Source organism: Pithys albifrons, chromosome 6, assembly GCF_047495875.1.
Source record: "Pithys albifrons albifrons isolate INPA30051 chromosome 6, PitAlb_v1, whole genome shotgun sequence".
Taxonomy (NCBI): Eukaryota; Metazoa; Chordata; class Aves; order Passeriformes; family Thamnophilidae; genus Pithys; species Pithys albifrons.
Window position 1 is genome coordinate 33,611,802 of NC_092463.1, and position 23,914 is coordinate 33,635,715.

At 35.8% G+C, this 23,914-nt stretch overlaps 1 protein-coding gene across 5 annotated transcripts in view; it reads right to left on the reverse strand.

Moving 5' to 3' along the window:
- Positions 1-528: 528 nt before the first annotated feature.
- FSIP1 (fibrous sheath interacting protein 1) overlaps positions 529-23,914 on the reverse strand; it is a 71,426-nt gene continuing 48,040 nt past the window's right edge. For 4 of the 5 annotated variants that reach the window (XM_071558075.1, XM_071558073.1, XM_071558077.1 and 1 more), the window contains one exon: positions 4,398-4,967. In XM_071558075.1, the coding sequence (XP_071414176.1) occupies positions 4,398-4,967 (570 nt within the window). Of the gene's footprint in view, positions 771-4,397; positions 4,968-23,914 lie in introns of those variants that run through there. The other variant, XM_071558076.1, reaches the window with a different exon arrangement.

Consider the following 23,914-nt stretch of genomic DNA (forward strand, 5'->3'; position numbering starts at 1 on the left):
AAGGCAAACTTCTCATCTCCTTCACTCTCACTCACACTAAGCCTTCACCAGGGACTGAGACTTCACATTTAGTTACATTTCTTGACTAGAGGATATATGACTGTTTGCTGTGTGATTACACTTTTCACAGGCAATACTCGGGCAGACCTGAGCAGACAGGTGCTGATGTCCTGAGATAACAGAGGACTTGTGCAAGTTGAACCTTCAACCAAACTAGTGGTCCAGCCAACAGACAGCCCCAGGGCAAAAAAATGAGTACATATCTAGGTCCTTCACTGAGTCAGGGCTCTGACTCAGATGGGCTGCAGGCTCCAGCAAACTGCAGTGGGATAAGAGAGGCCAGGTTTTAGCTAACTTTATGAAAAATCTAGATTGAGTGGGTGAAGAAAATTATTATATACATTTTCACATCTGCTTTAAAAAAGCCCCATCAGTAGATACTGAATTTTCCACAGACATGTATGTCATTAAGATACACAGCTAAACAGATGTATGTGCACACTTACTAGGTAGAACAACCCCAGGAAAAGCAATGGAATGCAAGAGTTTATTTTGAAATCAAGCTGCAATATATGATCACAACAATAATAATTATCTTTTAAGAATAAATCAACTCATGGAACCGTTTCAAATATTCATTCCCTTCAGGTGTCTTGAAATGGTACTGTATCAGAATAATATCACTGATGGAGCTTTAACCACTTTCAGAAAAACAGTCGTGCAGAGAAGCATATAGTCACTCTCTCCTCAAATTTCAGTGTTAGTATCATCTGAAAAGAGAAAAGAAACATCAGCTGAACTGCTGTAAGCACAACATTGTTTGCAATACGAAAAAGTAACAACAGTTTGTGATGCAACTTCTACTTAAAACTTAATATAGCCCCCCAAAACAGAGCTAGAATTACTAATTGGTTCATACAACTAAGAAGAGGCTTTTCATAACTGTATATGGGGGAAGTCTGTTCCATTTACCTCAGTAAACATCATCTATGTTTACATGCATATGAGCCGGATGTAGATTACTGCTTCTTTGAAGAAACAGGAATTACTAATCTCTTAAAGCACATGAGAGTATATCTAAACAAGTATATGCATATGCCTTATGTTCACAATTATGCTTTCCTTAAAATATATATAATTTAATGTATTACAGTAAATCTGTATCACAGACTACAGTACCATATGAACAAACCCAAAATTGTGCTAAGCTAGTTTTACATACAGTTTTGTTTGCTTACCCAGCATTATGGAGAATTTAAACCACGTGTAAACGATGGGCAGGAAAATCAAACTATTTACAGAAGATTACGCATATGTATTTAAATGTCCTTTAGAATTAAGACCATAACAAGCTCAACTATGTAAATATCTCTTAAAAATAAAAATAAGTCTTCACACTTCTCACACCGTCATCTGCAGTTGCATTTACTTTAAACTGGATTTCTCTGGGATCTCCATTCCTCAACACAATTAGTACATCTAATCATGTCTGAACTAACAACCAGATTATCTGTAGAATACATTAGGCAACTTTACTAATTTGATAAAAGTCACACCCTTTTGCTCATGGCCAGGAATAATTGCTTCAGACAGAACTGAATCACTTTTGTGGGAAGCAAATTAATTCCATGAAAAGGTATCAGGGTTTTCTGTTTTATGCTGTACACTTTCTTGTAAACACTGCATTAACAAAAACAATAATAGACTGCTCTCTATTTATATGCTAATTTTGGATGTATGTTTAATCATTACAGTATTATTAACAGAATACAATACATCTGAGTATAATTAATTTGCACTGAAACATGGATATCTGCAAAATATTTAGCAGTTTTAAACTTCAGAAGTGCATTTTATTTTTGCACTTACTTTTATTCTACCTAAAAGTTACCTGTTCATACCATCTTTAAAAATTAGACACTGACACAAAAATTCAAAGCCTGATGAAATTACAATATCAGTAATTATCTGTTTTTTCACTTTGGGTTTTTTTTTTCACTTTTTTATTTAAAAAAATGACAATAAATCAGGGACTTTGAAAACTCAGAATACTTACCTCCTCAATTAAAAAAAATTGGTAACCAAAATGATCATAAACCCAAGATGTTTATCAGCCATACAGATTTGAGTGCTACATGGTGCCCTAGTTACAGGGGCTGGGACCAGTTTATGACTGTGTGGGTATAACCAAAACCTCTGTATTCTACATCCTTGTGTCATTTCTGATGAACTGTTAATAATGGATCATTTCCAGCAGCTGCCCAGGGCACATCTGACACCACAGGCTACAAGCTGGGTGTTAAAGAACCCTGCAAGGCACAGGAATGGTTATGTCTTCACACCAGTGACTCAGCTGTGATGACTCAGCTGTGATAACTCAGCTCCAACTGAGTTATCAACACCTTCACACCCAGCCTGAGGTGTCATGTCTGCTAATGGGCCATAAGGGACTGGCACATAGGCATCTGCAACAACCTAGACCTCAAAGATCCCCAAAATGTCCTATGACTCACAGAATCATATCACCCATCGGGAAACTTCTCACCCTGGGGGAGGTACTGGGCATTCCCACTTGTGGGATCCAGCGCAGGACCAGAACCTCCACAGGACTGTAACTGCCTCTCTCAAAAAGACTGTGACCATCATTCTCACCAACAGGTTTTCCTTTCCTTTTACTTTACACTCAGGGGGACCACATGGCACTCAGCACAGGGCCTGTTCTGTTCATGTCCCAGGGTGCTGGGTTATATATCTGTTTTTGTGGGTTAAAACTATTTTTGCTCTGTATCCTTCTCTGTATTTATTGTCATCCTCTTAGTAAATTAAGACTCTGACTTGTAATCTCTCGAGTTGGGTTCATTTCTCCCACCAGTTTACCTTTAAACCAGCACACATGGTTGAACATTACTCAGTCACTACTGAAAACACATAACCAATATACTCTATTGTATTACTCTGCCACACACAATTTTGACTCAAATATAATTAAATTATTATGTGATAAATGTTAAAACATTCACCTTACAGACTTTTACCGTGAGATTTCTCATATAGAAATTTACTTAACAGTGAAAATCTCCTTCCTCTCTTATGCAATAAAATTACCTCTCAGTGACTATGTATACTGTTACCTGCTCACTTCACTACCTAGTGGTCACAGCGTGTGGTGTTTTACTTGATTTAATACATCTGCCTCAATACACACTCACATGAGAGGTGGTAGTTGGGGCCAAAAACTAACCTACCAGAAAAAAAAACCCACCAAACAAAAAAACCCCAAAGCACCAAAACCACCCAAACTCTTCTACAGTACTCTACTTTCTTCATGTTGTCAGCAGTTATGATCTAAATCTCATAAGGGGCAAATATGGAAGGTGAGTCTGAATATCAAGTTGTTTGGCAGTGTAAAAAAAAAAATAACATTCTCTTCATTGAAGAAAGGTTAAGTACAAACAATCAAAGAAATTGTAACACAGTGAAGTGTTTTTGGGATGTTCTTCTAAATCACCAAGGTATGTGGAAAAAAAGGTTTCTCTTTAAATCAGAATAGATTATCAGTATAACAAAGACCAATGTGACAAACAAAGCAAAATGTAGTGATTTCTAATAAAACTAAACTTGTAGCACTGTAATCACAAACTTCTCACTATCACAACTTCTGTCAAAGAAGTAAAATATTTACCTGCCTAAATCTGGCTTATTTGAACAATAGGCTTTCCAGGAAGACAAGTAATCTTAGGCTAAAAATCTAAATGTAGTATTAGATTACAATATCATTGTATAATTGCATGTAAGTAAAGGACATAAAAACCAGAGACATTTCCACAATTTTTATAACACCAGGTAGAGACTTCAATGTTTTTCCTGGTTAAAGTCTATTCTTTCTTTCTTTTACCAAATGTAAAGTAATTTATAGAAATGATGCAGTATTTAATAATTTTGGTATTTTCTATGTGTAAATTTGAACACCCTGAAAGCAGTTTAGTATTTTTAATACAGCTAGGTCGTGTTTGTTTCTATACTACTGAGGTTACTTTATTAAAAACTTGCACAAAACACTGGAATTTTTATGTAAATTATTGTACCAACTGCTGGGAGAATATTTGCTTTCCACAGAACAGTGAATATGACTTTCTACTACCAAAAAGATAATCCATATGTTTTGTCAACACCGTTTTCCAGTTGACAGAATTAATCAACATCAGTGATGTATTTCATAATACTCCTAGTCAATTATGTCACAGCAAGAATTTTAATAAACATTCTGCTACTTTGTCTGTATTACGTTTGGCATAGTTTTATAAAAGAACATCCTTGCCCCACCATAATAATCAGTGTGTATTGGTGCATACCTTTGGTGAGAACATGCTTAGGTTTTTTTCATTAAAATCAAAAGCCTATTCTAAAGGGTTGTTAAGAGTCTCACCTCCTTTGGTTTGCAGTGGTATGCTGAGAATGTCAGCCTCTGTGCATGGCTCATTGTTCACGCTGATGCAATATAATGGTTCACCCAAGAAAGAGGGTTTCTTCAATCTTTTTGTGTTGAGTGCTCTTGACATAAAGTAACCTTCAGTAATACTCTTATCTTCCATCTTCTGTAAACCTTCTAGGTCATCAGGTTCCTCTGTTTGGGCCAGTGAATCCTTTGATAAGTGACTACCAGCCAATGCTTTGCTGATGTAGTAGCCAGGGATTTCACTCTCTGCACATAAGCTTTTGTCTTCGAGTCCAGCCTTTTCCTGAGCCATTAACATCCCTACAATATGGTCTTCAGCTAACATTTTGGAAAGAGTAGTTGTGGAGTGAAGAGTGGAGTCTTGACTTGTGTAACAAGGGGGACTTAATCCAAAAGAAAGAGATTCCTGAGACTTTGGCATGGAAACGTTACTTATTGTTCTCTGAGGCTGCATACATCCTTCCAGAAGGGTCTTAAGCTGCTCTTCAGAGAGGCTCATTTGTTCTTCAGTCTGAAAAAAAAAAAGGAGAGAATTTCCTCTGTCAAAATATAGTTAATGAAAAGCAGTGTCATAAAACAGTTTGAGAGATTAAAAAGCACTGACAGAACCCTTAAACCAATATAATGTTTTTTAATTCGAATTTAATTTAAATATACATTTACATCATTACATCATTTATGCAACATTCTCACTAAGTTCTAGATAGATTCTGTGCTGAAAGTTAGGACAGAAATCTGATGTCTGGAAGGCACTGAGAGGCCTTTGACTTTGCATAGTCTTGAAAATGAGATCTGACTGCTTTTTAATTACCAGAGCATGTACTTTTCCATATATCTTGGTTTGCTGTGTATACATACAGACACACAGACACATGCGTGCGCAATGTAACATATTAGTTACTGAAAGAAAAATAGCATATTGCTAAAAGACTATTGGGACAATGCAGCTGGGATCAGAAATGATTTTGGACAGCACCAGCCCACAAAGACTGCCACATACTGACTGAAGTATTCCCAACTTCTCACTGTAGAAATGCCACATAGCCTCTCTCAACCACGTCAGGCGTGACCCATGGCATGAGACAGAAGAAATTCTTCTGTCTTCTGTAGGACAGTTTTAGTGTTTAAGCTGTCACTGTTTGCATAGCTCATAGATGTATCTTTTCAGTCAATTCCTTATTCAGAGAGTATCACAATCCTATCATTTTTTATCATACAGATTTCCTTTCCTAGACATTTCTTAAAATTTGATATTAAAGATAATGACTGATACTAACTAGTTATGGTGATGAATAGTAATGGATATTTTTCTTAAAGAGGTTTCCAATGAGAATTTACTTCCAGCTTTTACAATCCTTAATGTTCCTGAAAACAGAGAAGCAAAATACTGTCTGACAATTTAAAGATTATAATGGTAAGTACAAGACCTATTTTAGATACGCATAATATATTTCCCCATGAAATAGGAGATAAAGAAGATATAATAATATATATTAAAATGATGAAAACAATATGCAACAATTAATGGAAAAGGATGCTTTCTATAATCAAAGCCTCAGTTTCACCTAACCTCCAGACACAAAGGATCAGCTCTTAGGCTACAGTGATTTGTCAAGCAACAATTTTATTCATTGTTTAATGGCTATTACAGAGAATTTACTTTCCACTGTGCTCAGTTTTATACATTTATTCAACCTGCTAGTCTTCCTGCACAGATCCATTTCCTTCCCAAAGATACTCTAAGTTTCCTTCTTACACCACATACAACAGAAGACAACTGCATTAAAGAAACTGAGATGTTAAGGGCTTTTAAACAAGTAAAAAAAAAGAAAAAAGAAGGAAAAAAAGAGCATCAACAGACTATCACTATGGGTAGAGATCTTTAGTTAGAGGAACACAGAATCAGGTAATTATTCTGGTATTCAGATAATCTTGTTATCAATTAATGTATTTTTGATAATATAACTGAAATCAAACTACTCCCTTAAATGCTTATTTAGATAACATGAAAAACATTATGACTTCTTCAAACTTCTTTCAGGCTTTTACATTTTAATTCTAGTGCAGAAAGTGCTCACTGATGAAACATAATTCAGACAGGAAAAAACACCTAGCAGCAATACTATGATGAATCAAAAATGAAACATGATTCTTTTCAAATTTCCACTCTCAATTCAATCTACTAGCCTATGCTGAACTCTTTACACTTCATGAAAGAGTATTCTAACTTTCAGGGCAATGTTGGTTTACAAATAATCATTATCAGAATGGACTCACTATAAGAAAAAGATGCATTCACTCGGGCAGAGCACCACATAACAGACCACTACTGAAGCCCAGCTGCATCTACAGTATATCCACTGAGCAGATTATTATCCTACATAAACATAACTATATTTGTAACACAGAAGAGTCTCACATCTGGAAACCCACATGGATTCCCACATGTTTTTGAGTTTGTGGTTCTATACCAACATATTTCAAAAAGCTCTTGGCCAAGACAATTTCAAGCTAAATTTATGTAAATGACAGGGCAATTCACTAACTGCAGAAAGGAATTTTGCATCTGGAGTGAATAAATGACCGAGTACAAAATTAACATTGTAAGGAAGATTATATTGTCCTGCCTTTCTCTTGTCCATTTATTTTCCCCATCCCCATCCCATTTCTCTGCAATCTACTTTTCCTCATTCAAATTTATTTTTTTAATTTTTTTTCCTTTGAGGAAAATCACATGGCTTGTATTCATATATTACCTTCATTGTTACCAGAGGGTTAAGTGGAAAGATTTAGAGGCTAAGGTGGATGGGGAGGGAAACCAGTTTAACAGCTACAGAGTGAAAATGTTCAGGAACTTGTGGGCTAGTTTTCCTCCAGAGTGATCGGCCTGCAGGCAAAGCAGACAGTATAGAACATTACTCATTTCTTCCTTTGTTTCTTTTTCTGTCTTTGTTTCTCTCTCTCTTTCTCTTCCTCCCTGTGGATTTTTTGCAAGACATGCACGCTAAGATGCAAAGATAAGGAAAGTATTTAATAAACCTCTCCAAAAACTACATTTTAAAAAATAAAGGTGCACTGCTCATTATTTTCTTGTGACAAAGTCGAGATGACTACAGGCTTAAGGAAAAATACACAGTGGAGAAGAAGACAGCTCTTAAACAACTATCAGTCATCCACTCAGCAGCAAAGAATTTACATTGAAATGAAAGCAAAAAGGCTGCTGTTGAAATTAGAAAACCAAGTTTAGGAAAACATGTAACTCTGCAAGGAGAGACACCTCACAGCAAAAAAGACTGTGCATTTGCAACCAAATGAGCATTTTAACTTATGGAATTGCATCATACAGCAACTGTATTAGAAGTTTGGAAAATATATATTTGCACACACCAGAGGCAATCCTGTCACAATTAACTATAATAGTTCAGAGTCACAAGACTTGGAATCAGTAACACAGTCCTAGGGAGACAGTAGATTCTGTATCTCCCAAGCTTTCACTATCCTCATTGTAAATAATTTACAACTCCTATACAGAAAAAATACTTCAAGATATTTCTTTACAGATACAAGGACATAAAATTAACATCATTCAAAATGCAGAAACAGCCCACTAGACAGGGAAAATGAGGCATCAGGTCTGGTTCCCATTAAAACTGGAAAACCTTTTAATTGTTCTGGCTAATTTTTAATAGGACACTGAGTCCTATTCATTTCCTAGGCTTTTTTGCTGTTAATGATCTAAAAAACTAATTCCTAGCCAGGAGTTTAGGAGCCTGCTAATGACCTTTACTGTTTATGTGTGGTTAGCTTTTCACACACTTGTGGCCCTTCTCTGACTGAAGATTTCTTGTTCCTTGCTAAATTCCTCGGTGACAGCAGTCTATAGAGAAAACCTTACTGCATGTGGTAGGAATGCAAACTTGCAGTTCACTGCGGACAGCCCTGCTGTGACAACAAGTTTGCACGTTCAAATCTTGAGGCTTTTTTCTACATCTACACAGTAACAAAAACAGGCTAACACTGAAAGGCCATATCAGATTTTACTATGGGGAGAAAGGTAGTATGTCAGGATTATTTCTAATTATTGTAAATAATCATAAAATCACACACAGTGAATTAGTAAGTCAGGACTATTTATGGACTCATGTAGCTGGCATGTCTACAAACGTACATTTTGTTGCTTAGTCTGAAAGTATTACAATCAATAGTTCTCATGATACTTTATTTGCTCAGAATAATTTACTTTGATGGTTTAATTTGTTTACATTTTTACTGATGTGTGGGACTGCAACCATCAAGTCTAGATTAACTGCTTTCTTCCTGATAAAACTACTCCATTTTAAGAGTATACTGACCTATTGAGACAAAGTTCAGATTTTTGACAGATCAGCACAGGAGAGTTTTGAAAGCTTTAGTTATTTAATAACTTATTAACAGTTTCTCAAACAGCTCTATTCTGCTTTGAAAAGGCAATCCTTGTCTTCTGTCTCCGCATCACTCAACTCAACGTGCACATCAACTCCAAGGTCTCACCTTTTTGCATCTCAAAAAAGCATCATGCACTTGTCTATGAACCATACCAGTCAGTGCAACTGTGGAATATTACTGATATACAGTACATAAACCAGACATATCATGTCATTGTGAATGATTCTTACAATTTCCAGAAATGTTAAAAGCCCAAGGTTCTTCTGCACCAGAGAAGTCAGTTTGATGTCCATAACTTCTAAACTGATTTAAATTAATGGAATATGTCCTTATAAGCCCACTGTGGATTAACACCAGTAGGCAGCCAAGCTCCACACAGCTGCTTGCTTTCTCACTGCTCCCTCGCCCCAGTGGGACAGGGGAAGAGGAAAGGAAGAGTAAAACCAATAGAACTTGTGGATCAAGATAAAAATTGTTTAATAACTAAAGGAAAAGAGAAGGAGAGAAAGAAAACAGAACAAGCATGCAAAGCAAATCACTCACCATCTCCCATGGGTAGATCAATGCCCAGCCAGTTTCTGAGCAAAAGATCCTAAACTTTGTAAAACCCTCTCTTTTCCCTTTTTATTGTTGTGGACAATGCTGTAACAGCATGGAATATCTCCCTGGTTAGGTTGGGTCATCTGCCTCATATCCCAGACTACTGCACAACCCCATCCTGTTCACTGGGGCTGTGCAAACACTGCATAGTAACAGCTAAAACACAGATGTGTTATCAGCATTGTTTTGGTCAGAAATCCAAAACACAGCACCCTGTCACTTCTTACGAAAGACATTAACATCCCAGCTAAATCCAGGACCGTGACCCACATATCCACTTCCACAAAGAAATTAAGTGTCCAGCATGCCATTTCACTGCTTTCAGTGCTTGCTTGTTTGTCTTACAAACACTATGTTAGGAGAAAAAGCTCAACAAATGTAAAAAAATAATGCTAATCTTTCCTCTGCAGGGCAATTTCAGAAGGGTTAGTTCAGAATTTAATGAGAGAAAATAATAAATAGAGTAGACGAAGAACATGCTCGCAACTCAGTGAGCACGTTTCTGGAGAGGGCAGTAATGTGTATTGATCTGATGGTGTTAAAAATTAAGACTGGAAGTTGAATAATGGATTCAGAAATTAAGAGCTCCTTATGCTACAATCTCAATTCCCCATCTGGTGGTTGTGTGCTTATGTCTACTTTCAGTGGGTTTGGGGATTTCTGTACTGTTTTAGGAAAGACATAAATCTTCAAGAATGAACAGGATTCCTGAACTATAGGAGAAAATCTCCTCCTTTTGCTTGTCCTTCTACTGCTGTCTTTCCTTCTGCTAGTGGAATTTTCCCTACTCTTATTTTTACTAGTTTCTCTTTGTGTAAGGGCAGAACGAAAAGGTCTAATAGTCAATTTTCTGTAGCTGCTGCTGCTAAGAGCCAGAAAGCAGAAAAGATAGAAGTATCTTGGCATGAAAACAGAAGCACCAGACAAAAAAGAGGATGAGATTAGTGGGCATCTGGTAACATCACTGTCTGAAAAGAAAATTCAGCTTGTAACATTATGAATCATCAGAACCACAACATCAAAGTCATTATAAGCCTCATGGAATAATATAAAATCTCCATGAAAAAATTAATTTAAGAACAGTACAAAATTTCAGAAGAGAAAATGAACTTTATTAATAAATTGACAATAAAACCCCATAAAGTATATTTCCCCCTTTCCCTGACAAAGAGAAATCAAAAGGAGACATGAGTTTATACAATTTTGCTGTTATTTAGAGTAGCAAATTAGGTGAAAATTGTGAAGAAGAGACATGAAAATTGCATCAGTTAATTTTTTTGAAGATAGCCTACACATTATACAGGTAAAAATAATTAAATTAGTTTTGCCCGTATGAACGTGTCATAAACATGCATATTTTAGTCATTACAAAGAGGCATAACACTTGCTTTAATTTTATCTTTCTCAAAAACATCAAGTCAATCGTTTGTGGTTTGAATGTGCAAATAAAGGGAAAATGCTTCATCAGCTATGCCACAATGTAAACTTTAGAAAGAGAAAGCAACTGGTTGCCAGAGGTAACAGAAGTAAGGGGGGGGCGAGGGGGGGAAGAAGGAAACTAAAAGATGTTTACCAATCATGTTCTTTTCATTTGACACTATAGACACTAAGCCACATTGCTTGCAGCTTCAGAGTTTACATGCTGCTCTACTAGAATAAAATGAAGAGGGTTTGGTGTCTGTAAATATGAATTTGTTCTTGTAAGCTTATGGAATTAATTCTATAATTTGTAAAGATCAATGAGCTCTCTTTCCGAATTGCTACAAGTTGTACCTTTTACTCTTCATTTTCTGAAGCTTACTTTCCATTTTAACTTAATTTCATGGTAGCTTTTGATCTACAGGATGTGTAATATTTTCTAGGTTCCTACATATTGGCAATGAAGTTCTCAGTATAGACACCAAAATCTAAATTTGTACATACTCACCAACATTTTAAGAAGGTAACTTTAGGAAACAGAATTTGAAAATGTCACACAGGTTTAAAGTTTCTAACACTCCTATCAGACATGTACTTATTAATACAAAATTAACAGTCTTCAAGTAATTGAAAACTACTCTGCATAATTATTATTCTCAGTTGAATATATATGCATCAGAGGAATATTATGTCTTTGAAGCTCCATTTTCATTAATTGTACCAAATATGGTATTTGTAACCTTTAGACCTTAAAGAGTATTGGATTCAAATCTAAACAGCTAAAATATCAAATATAACATTAAAATCTGTATTTTCATTAGCATGATAACTTTTTCTATTATTTTAGGAGCTAATATAAGACTTATGCATCATATTCTGTCATATCTCTTGCACCAAGATACAAACCCTGGCTGTAATTGCAGAGCATATTTGACTTTTGTATACACTGCGTAAGAAACATTTCAATAGTTTTTAAACACTGTTGTCTGGCTACTCAATTTCACACCAGTTTCCACCATTAGCAGCAGGGCTCAAGTTTCAATTAAGCAAGAATCAACAAAGGAAGTTATTTTATTCAGTTTCTCTAGTAGAACAAAAGAACTACAATTCTAAGTAAACATATATTAAACTGTGTAATTAAATGTGCATAGAGGATATTTTCCTGGCTAGGGCAAAAAGGTACTGACTTGATGTAATGAGCATATTTAAATGAAAATTGACATATCCTAGCAGTCACTAAACAATGAGTCAAGTATCCTTTAGAAAAAATAATTTCAAAGTTTAGGAATTTTAAAAGCTGCATAAATCATTATATAAATCCTCCTTGATTTAAATACCAAACTATGAGAAAATTCTCTGATTTAAATATGCATCCACTCCAAGGCTGCCAACAGATGTTCTGCAAGAATTCAGCTCTTTTAACTTCAGTTAGTTCAAAATTCGTCTAATTAATCTAATCTACTACATCTGTAGATAGAGAAAACTTAGCATTTTACTGTATATGAGTCACTGTAAAAATTTTCTCTCATTTCTAAAATCTTTCTCAACAAATGGGTAACTCCCTGTTTTTAGACCACTTGATTTCATACAGTTTAAAGTATTTGTAGGTTAGAAAGCAAGCTGGTTTTAATTAACACACTGACAGCGTGCGAAAACATCAGACACAAATTCGTGAACTGGTATTTACAATCCATCGTTCAGAATAAGACTCATTTTCTACCCTCTACTGAAGCAACAACTTCTGCAATCTAAGCTATTTAGCATTCAAAACCAGTTTCCTAAACACCCAGTTTTGTGTTTTTAACTGTTTGTTATTAAGCATTTAACAGATTTCATTCCATAGAAATCTCTTCCTTGAATATTAAGTTGTGGCTTTAATTTTCAGCAAAGCCCGAAGACCAGACAAAAATGCCTTGATGTGGTTGCAGCTGTTTTCTGTTACAAAGTCCCGTTTTGGGTTTTTTTGCCGCTTCCCCCTCCAAGAAATAGGTACAGTGTAGCATAAGTGGATCACAGTATCACAAAGCAAATTTAGAACTCTGCAACAAAGTATCTTGAGATTTTAAGAATGCTGACAGGTCTGTCTGCTTCAGAACGAAAACATAAACAGCAATAAAACTAAAGGGCACAAAGATTTACTTTTTAATGTAAGCAACTTCACTGCACTTGTTAAAACACTAATAAAACTAACAATTTATCCAATAAGAAGGAAAACTTCTTAGACCTGTTGGAAAGAGTACAAGACAAGAAGGAAAACTTATTTAGACCTGTTGGAGTGAGTCCAGTGGAGGACCACAAAGACGATTAAAGGGATGGAGCACTTCTGAGGAACGGCCGAGAGAGCTGGGATTGCTCAGGCTGAAGAAGAGAAGGCTCTGGGGAGACCTTATACCACCTTCTAGTACCTCAAGGAGCTACAAGAGAGCTGGAGAGGGAATGTCCACAAGGGTTTGTAGGGATAGGCCAAGAGGTAATGGCTTCAAACTGAAAGAAGGCAGGTTTCGATTGGATATTAGGAAGAAATTCCTTACTGGGAAGATGGTGAATAACAGGCTGCCCAGAGAAGCTGTGGGTGCCCCATCCCTAAAAGAGTTCAAGGCCAGGTTGGATGTGGCTCTGAGCAAACTACTCTAGTGGAAGGTGTCCCTGGCATGGCAGGGAGGTAGGGCCAGGATGACCTTTTAAGTCCATCCCAAACCAAACCATTCTATCCTTCTGTAATTTCATCAAAAAGAGAAGTCACAAAAAATTATCTAGGTTATTTATGTAGTTAAGTGTACTTTAGTCTTACTAAATATGGGAAGGACCAGCCCAAGGAGCAGTAGGCCATAAAGACTCACCTAAAGCAACTTCAGACAGAAGTTTAAAAAATAAAAAAAAAATAGTTTATGTATTCTAGGAGTTCAGACTATATTTTCTGATACTCTTTTCAAATGTCTTTTAAAGTGACACTTAATTGGCCTTTTGTACCAATAGCAACAGGCAACTCTGAATATTGACCTTTTTCTATATAACATCTTTTTCTATATTAATGTCTATGCCAAACCTGACCTGTGATATAAATTTTTGAAGACAAACACTCTCTTCTGATAGTGGAAGTATGATATGAAGGAAGTTCTGCTATATGTAGAATAAGACAACAGAGAAATACATAGGATTCTCTGGTGAAGTGATATAGGTAGTGTAAAATCTCAATTATCCCATTTAAGGTAAAGCACAGTTTCTTTTATAAATGTGTCTTTTTTACAGAGTTTTTGACATCCTCTTTGTTTCATAATCACACCACCTAAATCAAGAGCCTCAGTCAAGTACTGATGTCAACTGTGGCTTCCCAAGGTCCTCACAGGTAGAAGAGACACCAGCACCTCGGCTTCAACCCAGTTAAAATCTAAAGACAGAACACTCAAACTTTTTCTTACAAATTCCTGTTTTAAAACTGAAGCCTTTCTGAAAACACAATTAAAAGGATACTCAGCCAAAAGAGAATAAATCAGAAGAAGCAGAGATCAATATTACAAAAGAAATTTGGCAAATCAGAGAGTATTAGAAAAAGCTATAAAATACACTACTTTTCAGAAATTTGTTGCAAAGAAATGTGCTGAAGTACAGAATTCCAAAGACATCTAGTTTTAAATAACATGACCTGTAATGTATCCCACTGGTACTGCTTTCATTACCTTGTTGTTGTAGTTCATCCCACAAGCTCAATGAAAAATCATGTGCAGTATTGCCATGCACTGGCAAATGCAAGCACTCAAAACACTGAGAGCCAGCACACTTCCAAAAATACCAGGTCTAGTATATCTGAAACTGTAATTTTTTCTTGTTTTGATCTTTCAATTGTTACAGTTTAAATAAAGGCTTGGGTTTGTATCTTATTTAAAGGGAGCAAAGACTCTTGTGGAATTATGGCACTGCTAAAATTTAGCGACTCAATAGTACCCAAAATTACACAACTTGAAGGAATAATAAGAAGTTGTCAATATTTGTAGTTGTGTGAATTGCAAATATGGAAACCTACCTCATAGTCTCAGGACTATTAAGACCCTTAAAAAAAGACGAGTTCCCAGTTACTGCTCATGAAATATTTCTGACCCTTTCAATTAATGGATAGATAATTACACTCATCTAAAATCTATGAAACTGTCATTGCCTTTAAGGGAAAAGTCTCTGTACATAAGTATAGATAAATGAGTAAGGGCATGGATAGTTGTGCCACATCTCTGTCTCTGCTTAGAAGAGACCAGATAAAGAAAAAGAAAAGCAAATTCTTTATTAGTTGTTTGGTGATGCCTGTTGCCACAAGACAAATGCAAAGTTTCTACAGGGAACTTCAGGTTGTAGCCATTTCTCAATGTGGGTATATATGTTAGAGAGTGATGAAAAATATTTTTAAAAAAGAAAGAGAATAATAAGAATCTTCTTAATTAAGAATGGAAGGGTATTTTGAAATGAAGTTAACTGCATCTGACTCGTATTTCCACTCAAAACAAAATCCCAAAAGCCTGTAGGAAGAATGTGATGTACAATATTGCCCCAGGTAAAAGTTTCAAGCCTGCCTGCACTCGCTCTTGATTTTTGATGGGGGGCAGGACACAGAACCTTTCAGTCTGTACAAGAACAGGAGTTAAGGTTTGAAACTTCCAAATATATATTATCAGAAAATTCACTTTTACCACTTAACAATAAAAAAGGTATGACTAAAATAATGCAAGTGCTAATCTGTTGTTATTTCTTGATGTTTAGCAGCTTTTTTTACAAGACATAAAAAGGGCAAAACTGTAGTATTATTCCTTTTCTTTTCTAACTACAAAGTGCACTGCTCAGAAAGACTAGTTGTTAAAGTAAACTTCAGTTTTGATTAAAACACTTACAGTTTTTCCTGAGGCTTATCTTGCAAATAGTAAATGTGTAACAGTACCAATGACTGTATTTCTGCTGGCATGGTAGATTTTGTATATTATTATAACCAAAATCCACGCATTTTATGTCTTTGCCAAACTAGAAATAGCATAAATATTATAAGAACAGGTAGGAGAGCAAACCTTCCTATTTTTCTTCTGAGGCAATGACAGAAAACCTCACAGATACTTTCTGCCACTAAGTTTATGTTAGATTTCAATTCTCTAGGCCTTGGAAATAAAAATGACTTTCAGTATCTCCAGTTATTCTTCTCATGTCCCAGTCAAAGACATCTAGAAAAGCACACGCATTCGAAGTGCTGCAGTTCCTTATTGCTATTATCCTGGTTCATAGAATCAGAAGCACTGGTATCTGTAGCCAGATAAAAAGCAAGAAAGCCTTTACTCACTTTAGAGAGACACTAAGTTGATTTGACTATGGAAGCTATAGACCAAGAGGTATATAACGCAGTGCTGTAAGACACTTTTCCTTCCCTCCACCTACGTATTTCCCCATAAATCCATGCCTGGTATATGAGAAGTGGCTACATGTTTGTAACTAGAAGCAACAATGGCTTTCAATGGGTCACAGCATCACACTGGGCAGGTTCCTGTACTTCTTCCTCATCACCAAAAACATGCAACAAGCCAAGTGACTTGGCCAGGATATCAGACAGCCCAAAGTGCATATACTAAGCATAAGCATACCACCTTTCCTGCACCAGCAATAAAAAATAATTACATGCATGAAGAAATCTAAAGGCTTTATAGTAAAAAGACTCATGGTTTAAAAATTAAAGTCTTGATGCTATAAGAATATTTTAGTGTTGATTTTTTCACCCATTTTCTGCAGAATGTGCTCATATGTAAGATGCAATTCAAAACAGTAAATGAGTAGACATTGTTTATAACAAAGTTTGCTTTTAGAAATATTAAAACAATTCTAGAAACAACAAACAAATTACCAAAATGTAAAATGATAAAGCTGCATGTAGCTCACAGAAAAGTTATTATTTTGCAGCTTGAAATGTATCCTTGCAATAGGAATAGCTGAAATGTATTTTTAAATGATCCTTGGGGCCAGTCCCATTCATACTCAGTGATGTACATCACAGCACAAGAAGGAAAAAAGTCTAATATTTCCCCTAGCAAAAGACATGAAAGCACCAAAAGGCTCATGTTTTTCAAAAGAAAGTTATGTAAATGTATCGTTCATTTGGGATACAGGTGACTCTGCAGAAGCTGAAGTCTGCCTTTTGCCTATGAAGCCAAAGTTCACATGTCACTCATAAGATCTGAAAGATTAATTTACAAAAAGTCTGTGTGATCACATTACAAGGTCAATGGCTTACACACAAAGCACTGTGCACCCCAGTTGCTTGGAACTTTCTTTGCTGCACATTGGAATGTTTTTGCCCAGCTGCTTTGGTCAAAAAGAACAACCAAAGTTCACAGCTGTGTTTCTGATGAATTAATTATGACATTGTTGGTTTTAGAGGACACTAGACTATTCTCAGTTATGTGGAATCACAGCTACTGAATCAGTAGGCAATGACAAAGTTAAGTGTTTCATGTGCTTCTTCCAAGCAGTTAGGAGAAAGCCACTTATTAGGCTAATTCAGAGAGAGTTCCTGTTGAAATACTTTGAGAAAAGAACAGATCATAATTTTTGAAACAAAAAGTAGAAGTTTAGAGTGGAAGATAAATATTTAAAAATCATAACTTCTTAAACCAATGTTAACCTATTGCTTAGGTTAACATACTTTTCCATTAAGCTTATTAGTATTTCAGAATTCTAAAGGACTTCAAGAATAGATGCACAAATTATTCAAATAATGTACCAAGGACAAGACTGAAACACAGTTTATCTATCAAACTAAGACAAGTATACGATATGCTTATAGAAAGATACACACCTCTGAAAACACACCATGTAGCAGCAGCTTCCAGCACTATTATACAGCATAAGATGCAATAAAAGGATACTAAAAGAGATGGAAGTTCCACGTATCTGATTTTTTTATGCTAATGACAATAATAAATACATATGAACATCTAACCTGTTTCAGAAATAAAAGTCTATGTAAGTACCAAGACGATACAGCTACAATCTGGAAGGATGACACTGTGCAGTAGTATAGCCTTCACCATGTGATTACATGTATACCAGCTTGGCTGGCACAGTTTGAGAGTTACATTTAATACCTAAAATGAATGAGTTTTAATTAAGAGAGATACATAATGGATCTGAGCCACACAGTGATATTCTATCCTTTCCAGAGACATCAGAAATCCATTCCTTCTGGAATTTTAAGAATGAATTGTTGTGGATCTCACTGGTCTGCCAGGTAGGAGACACAATCAGCTTGTTCTAGCCTTACAGAATCTGTTGACACATGTACCCCCTTACAGTACTAAGCACCACTTGATATGGGAATTATTTTAATACACTTGCTGCATTTGACACAGCCTATGTTTTACTTTATGTATTACTGAAAGAATATTCCTTACATGGGTGATTAATTTGTAGTTTTATGTGAGCCAGTTTAATATTGGCTAGTGGGAGCTATAGGCTGTCAGGCACTATATTAAAAAGCCATAAAACGGAATATGGAGAAAATAACAAAGCAAAGGACATGACAGAGGTATTTTTGTATTTTATCCTCAAGTCACTCTTAGGAAGGAGGATTAAGACACTTCAGTCTCCCTACTCAGAGTTAGATGTGCTAATCACCATGCCACAACATCTTGCATGTTTTTAGGTACACTGTTTTGGTGTGGCTTTCTCCACATCACAGAACCAAGTTTCTGTACTGCACTGCATCTGTTCTATAGCTAACAGGATGGATGGTTTTCTCTCAGAAGATCACACAGATGTAGTTTGAAACAGTGGGCTTACAAAGAATTAAATTTGGTTCCACCGTTGGTAAGCAAATATTTGAACCATCAAATAAATTGAGTAATTTGAAGAGCTCTTCCTGGTTTGAAACAAAAATGTTTTCAATGTGATAGCTTTACAAAGTTCCTCCAGGTTTTAGATCTTAAAAAGACAAAGACACCTGTGGAGCCCACATAAAATAAAATCCCTAAGCTCCAGAGATGGCAAGTCAAGTCCACAAGTCCACAGACGTTTTGGTTTTAAGTTTGTTGGAGTTTTTTTCCCTCTTATATGTCAGCCTTAGGCTGTTCCCAGCTCAGTAAACTGGCTGCTTTGAATATTATTCTAAACCCACATAATCCTCACCCTGAACTGCAGAGAAAGCCCAGGAATTAACATACATTCACTCAATACAGCTTTAACAGACTTGCCCAAAGTGGGAGGGCAGTTTGCTGAGCCACTGTACCCACCTTTCTTTCACGAAGTTACTAGGGTAGAAATTCACATCTTGTTTAAAAAAAAAACAAACAAAAAAAAAAAAAACACAAAACAGGAGCAACGACAAACCAAAACAACAACAAGAACAACAAAAAAGGCTCACTAATGAAAAGGACTCAGTGATTTAAGTCTGTCTCTCATATCTCTGTACATAGAGAGGGATAAGGGTGTGTAAGTACATATGCATTTACCCACTGGGCATCCTAATGAGTTAATTTCATCTTTTACTGGCTTATTTGCAAAACCATAAATATCAGGATAGGCACAGGAAAAGGCTGCAAAAGAAACCAGAACAAAATAATAAAGTATTAAGAATAAATATGAAGTGTATGTGTAGAATGCAAATTCCTATTCTGCAGTACTCAATTATATAATTTTTAAAACCCCAGTATTTCACTCTAGGACACACAAAAAAATCTGGATCACTGTATCTCTCAAAGCCACAAAACAGACCCATATGTTCATGAAACAAACCATATGGAAAAATAGCAATCTTTTAAAAATATTCAGGAATAATAAGAAGACTCATCAAAGAATTCTAATAATTTCTCTAATGAGAAACAAAATTTATTTTTCTCATGATACAGGAAAAAAGTTCATGCTGAAAACTTTAAAAGTTTACTCTGGGAAAAAAAAGTAAGTGGTGGATATTTGTTAATACAACAAATAATAACTAAAAAGATATATTCACTTATCCAAATGAGACCTCTTAATTTCTCATGAGCAGTACTTGGCTGAGCGTTTTATCAGGAGGGAATCTTCTGGCTTTTGGACAGCCCTGAGAGGCAAGTTCAGTATTACCCATGCAAAAACGGGAACACTGTAACAAAGCAGGCGAGTGAAAGCCTTGCCATGCTCCTAGTCCTTACATCTGCTTATAGCTACAGTATAAAGCTACAGTTGTCCGGAGCCAGAGAACTGTATAAAAGGTGCCATCAGATCCTGGGACAAGAACAGCTGGAGAGTCAAAGAACTAACAATGCAACTTATTCTTGTCCTAATACAAAAGTGAACCTGATCCTAAATTTATAAAACATCTTTGGCTATTCTGAAGCTGCTGCAATTTAAATTTCAATTGCTACTAAAAGTTCCATATACAGTTTCTATCATGGAGGAAATAAAGACCAAAGATCGTGTACTCATAAAAGGGTAAATTATGTTTACCATCCAATTTTACTCCTTTCTACATATTTTTTTCTGTGCAGCCACTTACTGTATCTCAGTTTAATCTATCTGAAAAAAAATTGTATTAAAAGGACAAAACGTTTTAGTCAAAAGCTTGGCTGGAGAACTCTGAGTTCTTTGAATGAAATAGGATGCAAGTAAGAATACTAATATGGGCAAGTTGTGCAATATTGCATATGCTATCAGTGAGAATTCAGAACTACAAATCATTTCACAAAGTGCTGTGTTTTCAGTCATATAAGTAATCACAAAACTGAGACTACAACAAAAAAAATCAGAATTTGAGAAAACTAAGCAGAAAATATCAATGAAGAGAAAACTGCATTCTATATTGCTTCTGAAAATAGAAATCAGACACAGTGAGCAGGTCAAGTGATTAAATTACACATTATTCAAACACTAAAGCAATGTATTTTATTGAGAGCTATGTAATAGTAAGATTACTAAAACCAATGGAAAGAGGAAAACATTGAGGAACAGAGCTAAAAATGATAGGTGACATACATCTCAAAACTGAAGGAACGTTTAATTCAACCTCCTCAATTATTACTGCCTTCATTAAATATTTTGTGTGATTTAGGGCCATATACTTATACTACCTTTTTCTCTTCATTTACCTCACACAAAGAAAAATAACATAAGCAAAAAGACTACAGTCTATTCAACAGCACACATCTTCTAATCTCTGCATATGCATTGACATAGACTGTAATCATGTCTGATTTGTTAGTGCAGTTCAGTGAATCCTTTATTCTGTTTAATCCCGACAGCCATATATCCTATGATTGCCAACTATCTACACAGCACCCATTGCATAGTATGTCTGGCACCATAAAATTAGAGAACTGTAATTAAAATTACAGTATTACTAAACATACTAAAACCACTCCTACAGATGAGTACCAAAGACAGCTTTCTGAAGGGGATTAGCTTGGACATTCTACAGTACTACCTGAACTGAACATTACATTTCAAACATATGAACAGTTCAGATGATAAAAAATAGCACAAGGTGCCTAGCTATACTGATGTGCTCTTTGCACCTGCATATTTCAGTGTTCTTCTCATATAACTACAAGGAGTTTGACTACAGCCACAGACAATAACCAGATGTGGGATTATCTGATGCATCAAGGAACTCAAAGCCTAAAGAAGGTGAAGGTCAAAAGGATTCAAAAAACTTCTTTTCCTTTTTAATTTTGGCTTGTTCAAAGGGTTGCTCAGAGACAAGGTGCTTCGAAACTATTACAGGGTGGCCCAGTGCAGTTTAACTCTCCTGCTTATGACCTCCCTTGGCATCTACATAGAAGAGAAACCCTTGTAAAGCTTATTTGTATTTCCCTACTTCAGAAGATTTTCCCCCTGTAAATCACAAGACCTTTAGGGTTCCTGTATATCCTCTGACACTTTTATTTATGGTATTTTCCAGAAAAAAGTTAAATGTATCTAGACAAAATTCCACTCTTCCAATTTTGACATGTACCTTATCCCAATTTTGCCAAAAGTGAGGGCTTACTACCATTAGACACTAGCATGACAATTTGAGGTAATTTGTAGTTATAACATGTGAACTATGGTATTTATATGCATGGTAACAAAAAACCTCGTATTTGTGCTTTTAACATATTTCTTCCTTTCTTAACTATGAAGAATACTGGGCTTGTCTGGTTTTATTCAGAGTGAAATGGTCAATAAACAGAGTATGCCCAATAAAATAAGAAAAAATACATAGAGAAATCATTTGGTTCAAAGAAGCTAATGTGAGTAGGCATCAAGTATTTTTTCAGATTTCTTTAAAGATATGAATGCATTTTATTAAATCTAGAACCACAGTATCGTAGCATAGTTGAGGTTGGAAGGGACTTCTGGAGACTGCCTAGCCCAAACACCCTGCATAAACCAGAGCCAACTGGAGTGCATTGTTTCGGCTGTGTCAAGTCAGGTTCTCAATCTCTTTGAGGATGGAGAGTTCACAAACTCTTAGTCACCTGTTCCAGTGTTAATCACTCCTAAAGGTTGGGGATTTAAAATTAGGTTTAAAATTAACATCTTATATTTCAGTTTGTACTCATCTCCTTTTTTTCCTGCAGGAAAAGATATGAAAATAATGCTTGTGAAGCATGACTTGTGAGCTAGTTTTCACCAATTGTATTCTGAATCTACTTAAACTTCAATAACCTTGAAATACTTACAAAGGAGTGTCTGAAAAACATTCACACAATGTCTGGAATTTAATACTCTTAACCAATCCAAGATTTTAAAGGTCTTTCTTAAAAAACTCAAACAATATGTGTCACCATCAACAAGCACAAGGAAGACTCTCTAGCTCATATTTCATCTTCTAACACCAATTTAATTGACTTTCCTGTAACAGTTTTGGTAAATCATCATAACAGTTTAACAACACATTGTTCACAAACATTTACATCCTCTTCTGGGCTTGCCAAAGATCACTATTTGCTTGACTATTCTAAAAAAAACCCAAGTCATCAGTCAATTGTTCCATTTCATAATATGGCTAGCAAAATACAGCTTCAAAAAAAACAGACAAACCTCTTAAATTCTGAGTACATGAAAGAATGGATAAAGTTCAACTGAGTTTTATACCGGAATTTGTTGTCAAGCAAAACATTTACCAAGAACTTTTTAGTACAAAACTGCTCTTTGTCAAATATATAAAATGAATGCCTGAGTCTAAAGCCATGCATAGACTGCCATCCAATAGAAGGACTGCTTTGTGAAACCATACATAAACTGTCTTGAAAGCTGTTAGAAGGAACACCATGGCAAGGGAGAACTCCATGGGGAATTTGGGCCAGCTGTCATGGAATCTGATGATCTTCACAGAGCACCTGCAGTCCGTGGTGAGCCCACTCTAATGATGGCTTCATTATCAGTACCAGCACCGCTGCCACCGGCACACTTCAGGACTCTCTAGAGTGAGAGATGGCAGAGAGTGACACAATACTCATACTCTTAATGTTGTATTAACCCTCCCAGAAACTGCATCCTTCTGCTCTATCTTCCCACCCTCTTGGGACAGGAGAGTCCTCTCTGCCAGTCTTGCTGATCACTACCCTCAACTATACTTCATTTTTCTTTTTATTCCAGATAATTTTAAGGACAGCTGATTTACCAAGCACTTACTGGACTTGTGCTAAATATCATGTATGTTCCCACAGCGTACAGACAAGCAACTTAAGAGCTGCAGCCTCCTCCAGTGCACAGTCTCTTTCTTCAACCACAACGCTGTAAGTTAGAAAAACTCAAGAGATTTTTTGTATGAGAGTCTAGACATACAACACCTGTGCAATAAAACTAAATTGATGCTTGCTATATCCCAGTCTGAAATCCAAGTGAATCACAGAGCTCAAAGGTTATTTCAAGCCTCTTAGTCTTGGCTGAAAACTCTTACTTTATTCATGAAATTATAAATTAATACTAACAATCAACTTCTTCACAGTAATTTTCCCTATTATTTTCTCCCCATATTCTTTTTCAAATATTAGTATAAAAATGAGAAGTTTGTCTCACTGAGTACTAATTATATGA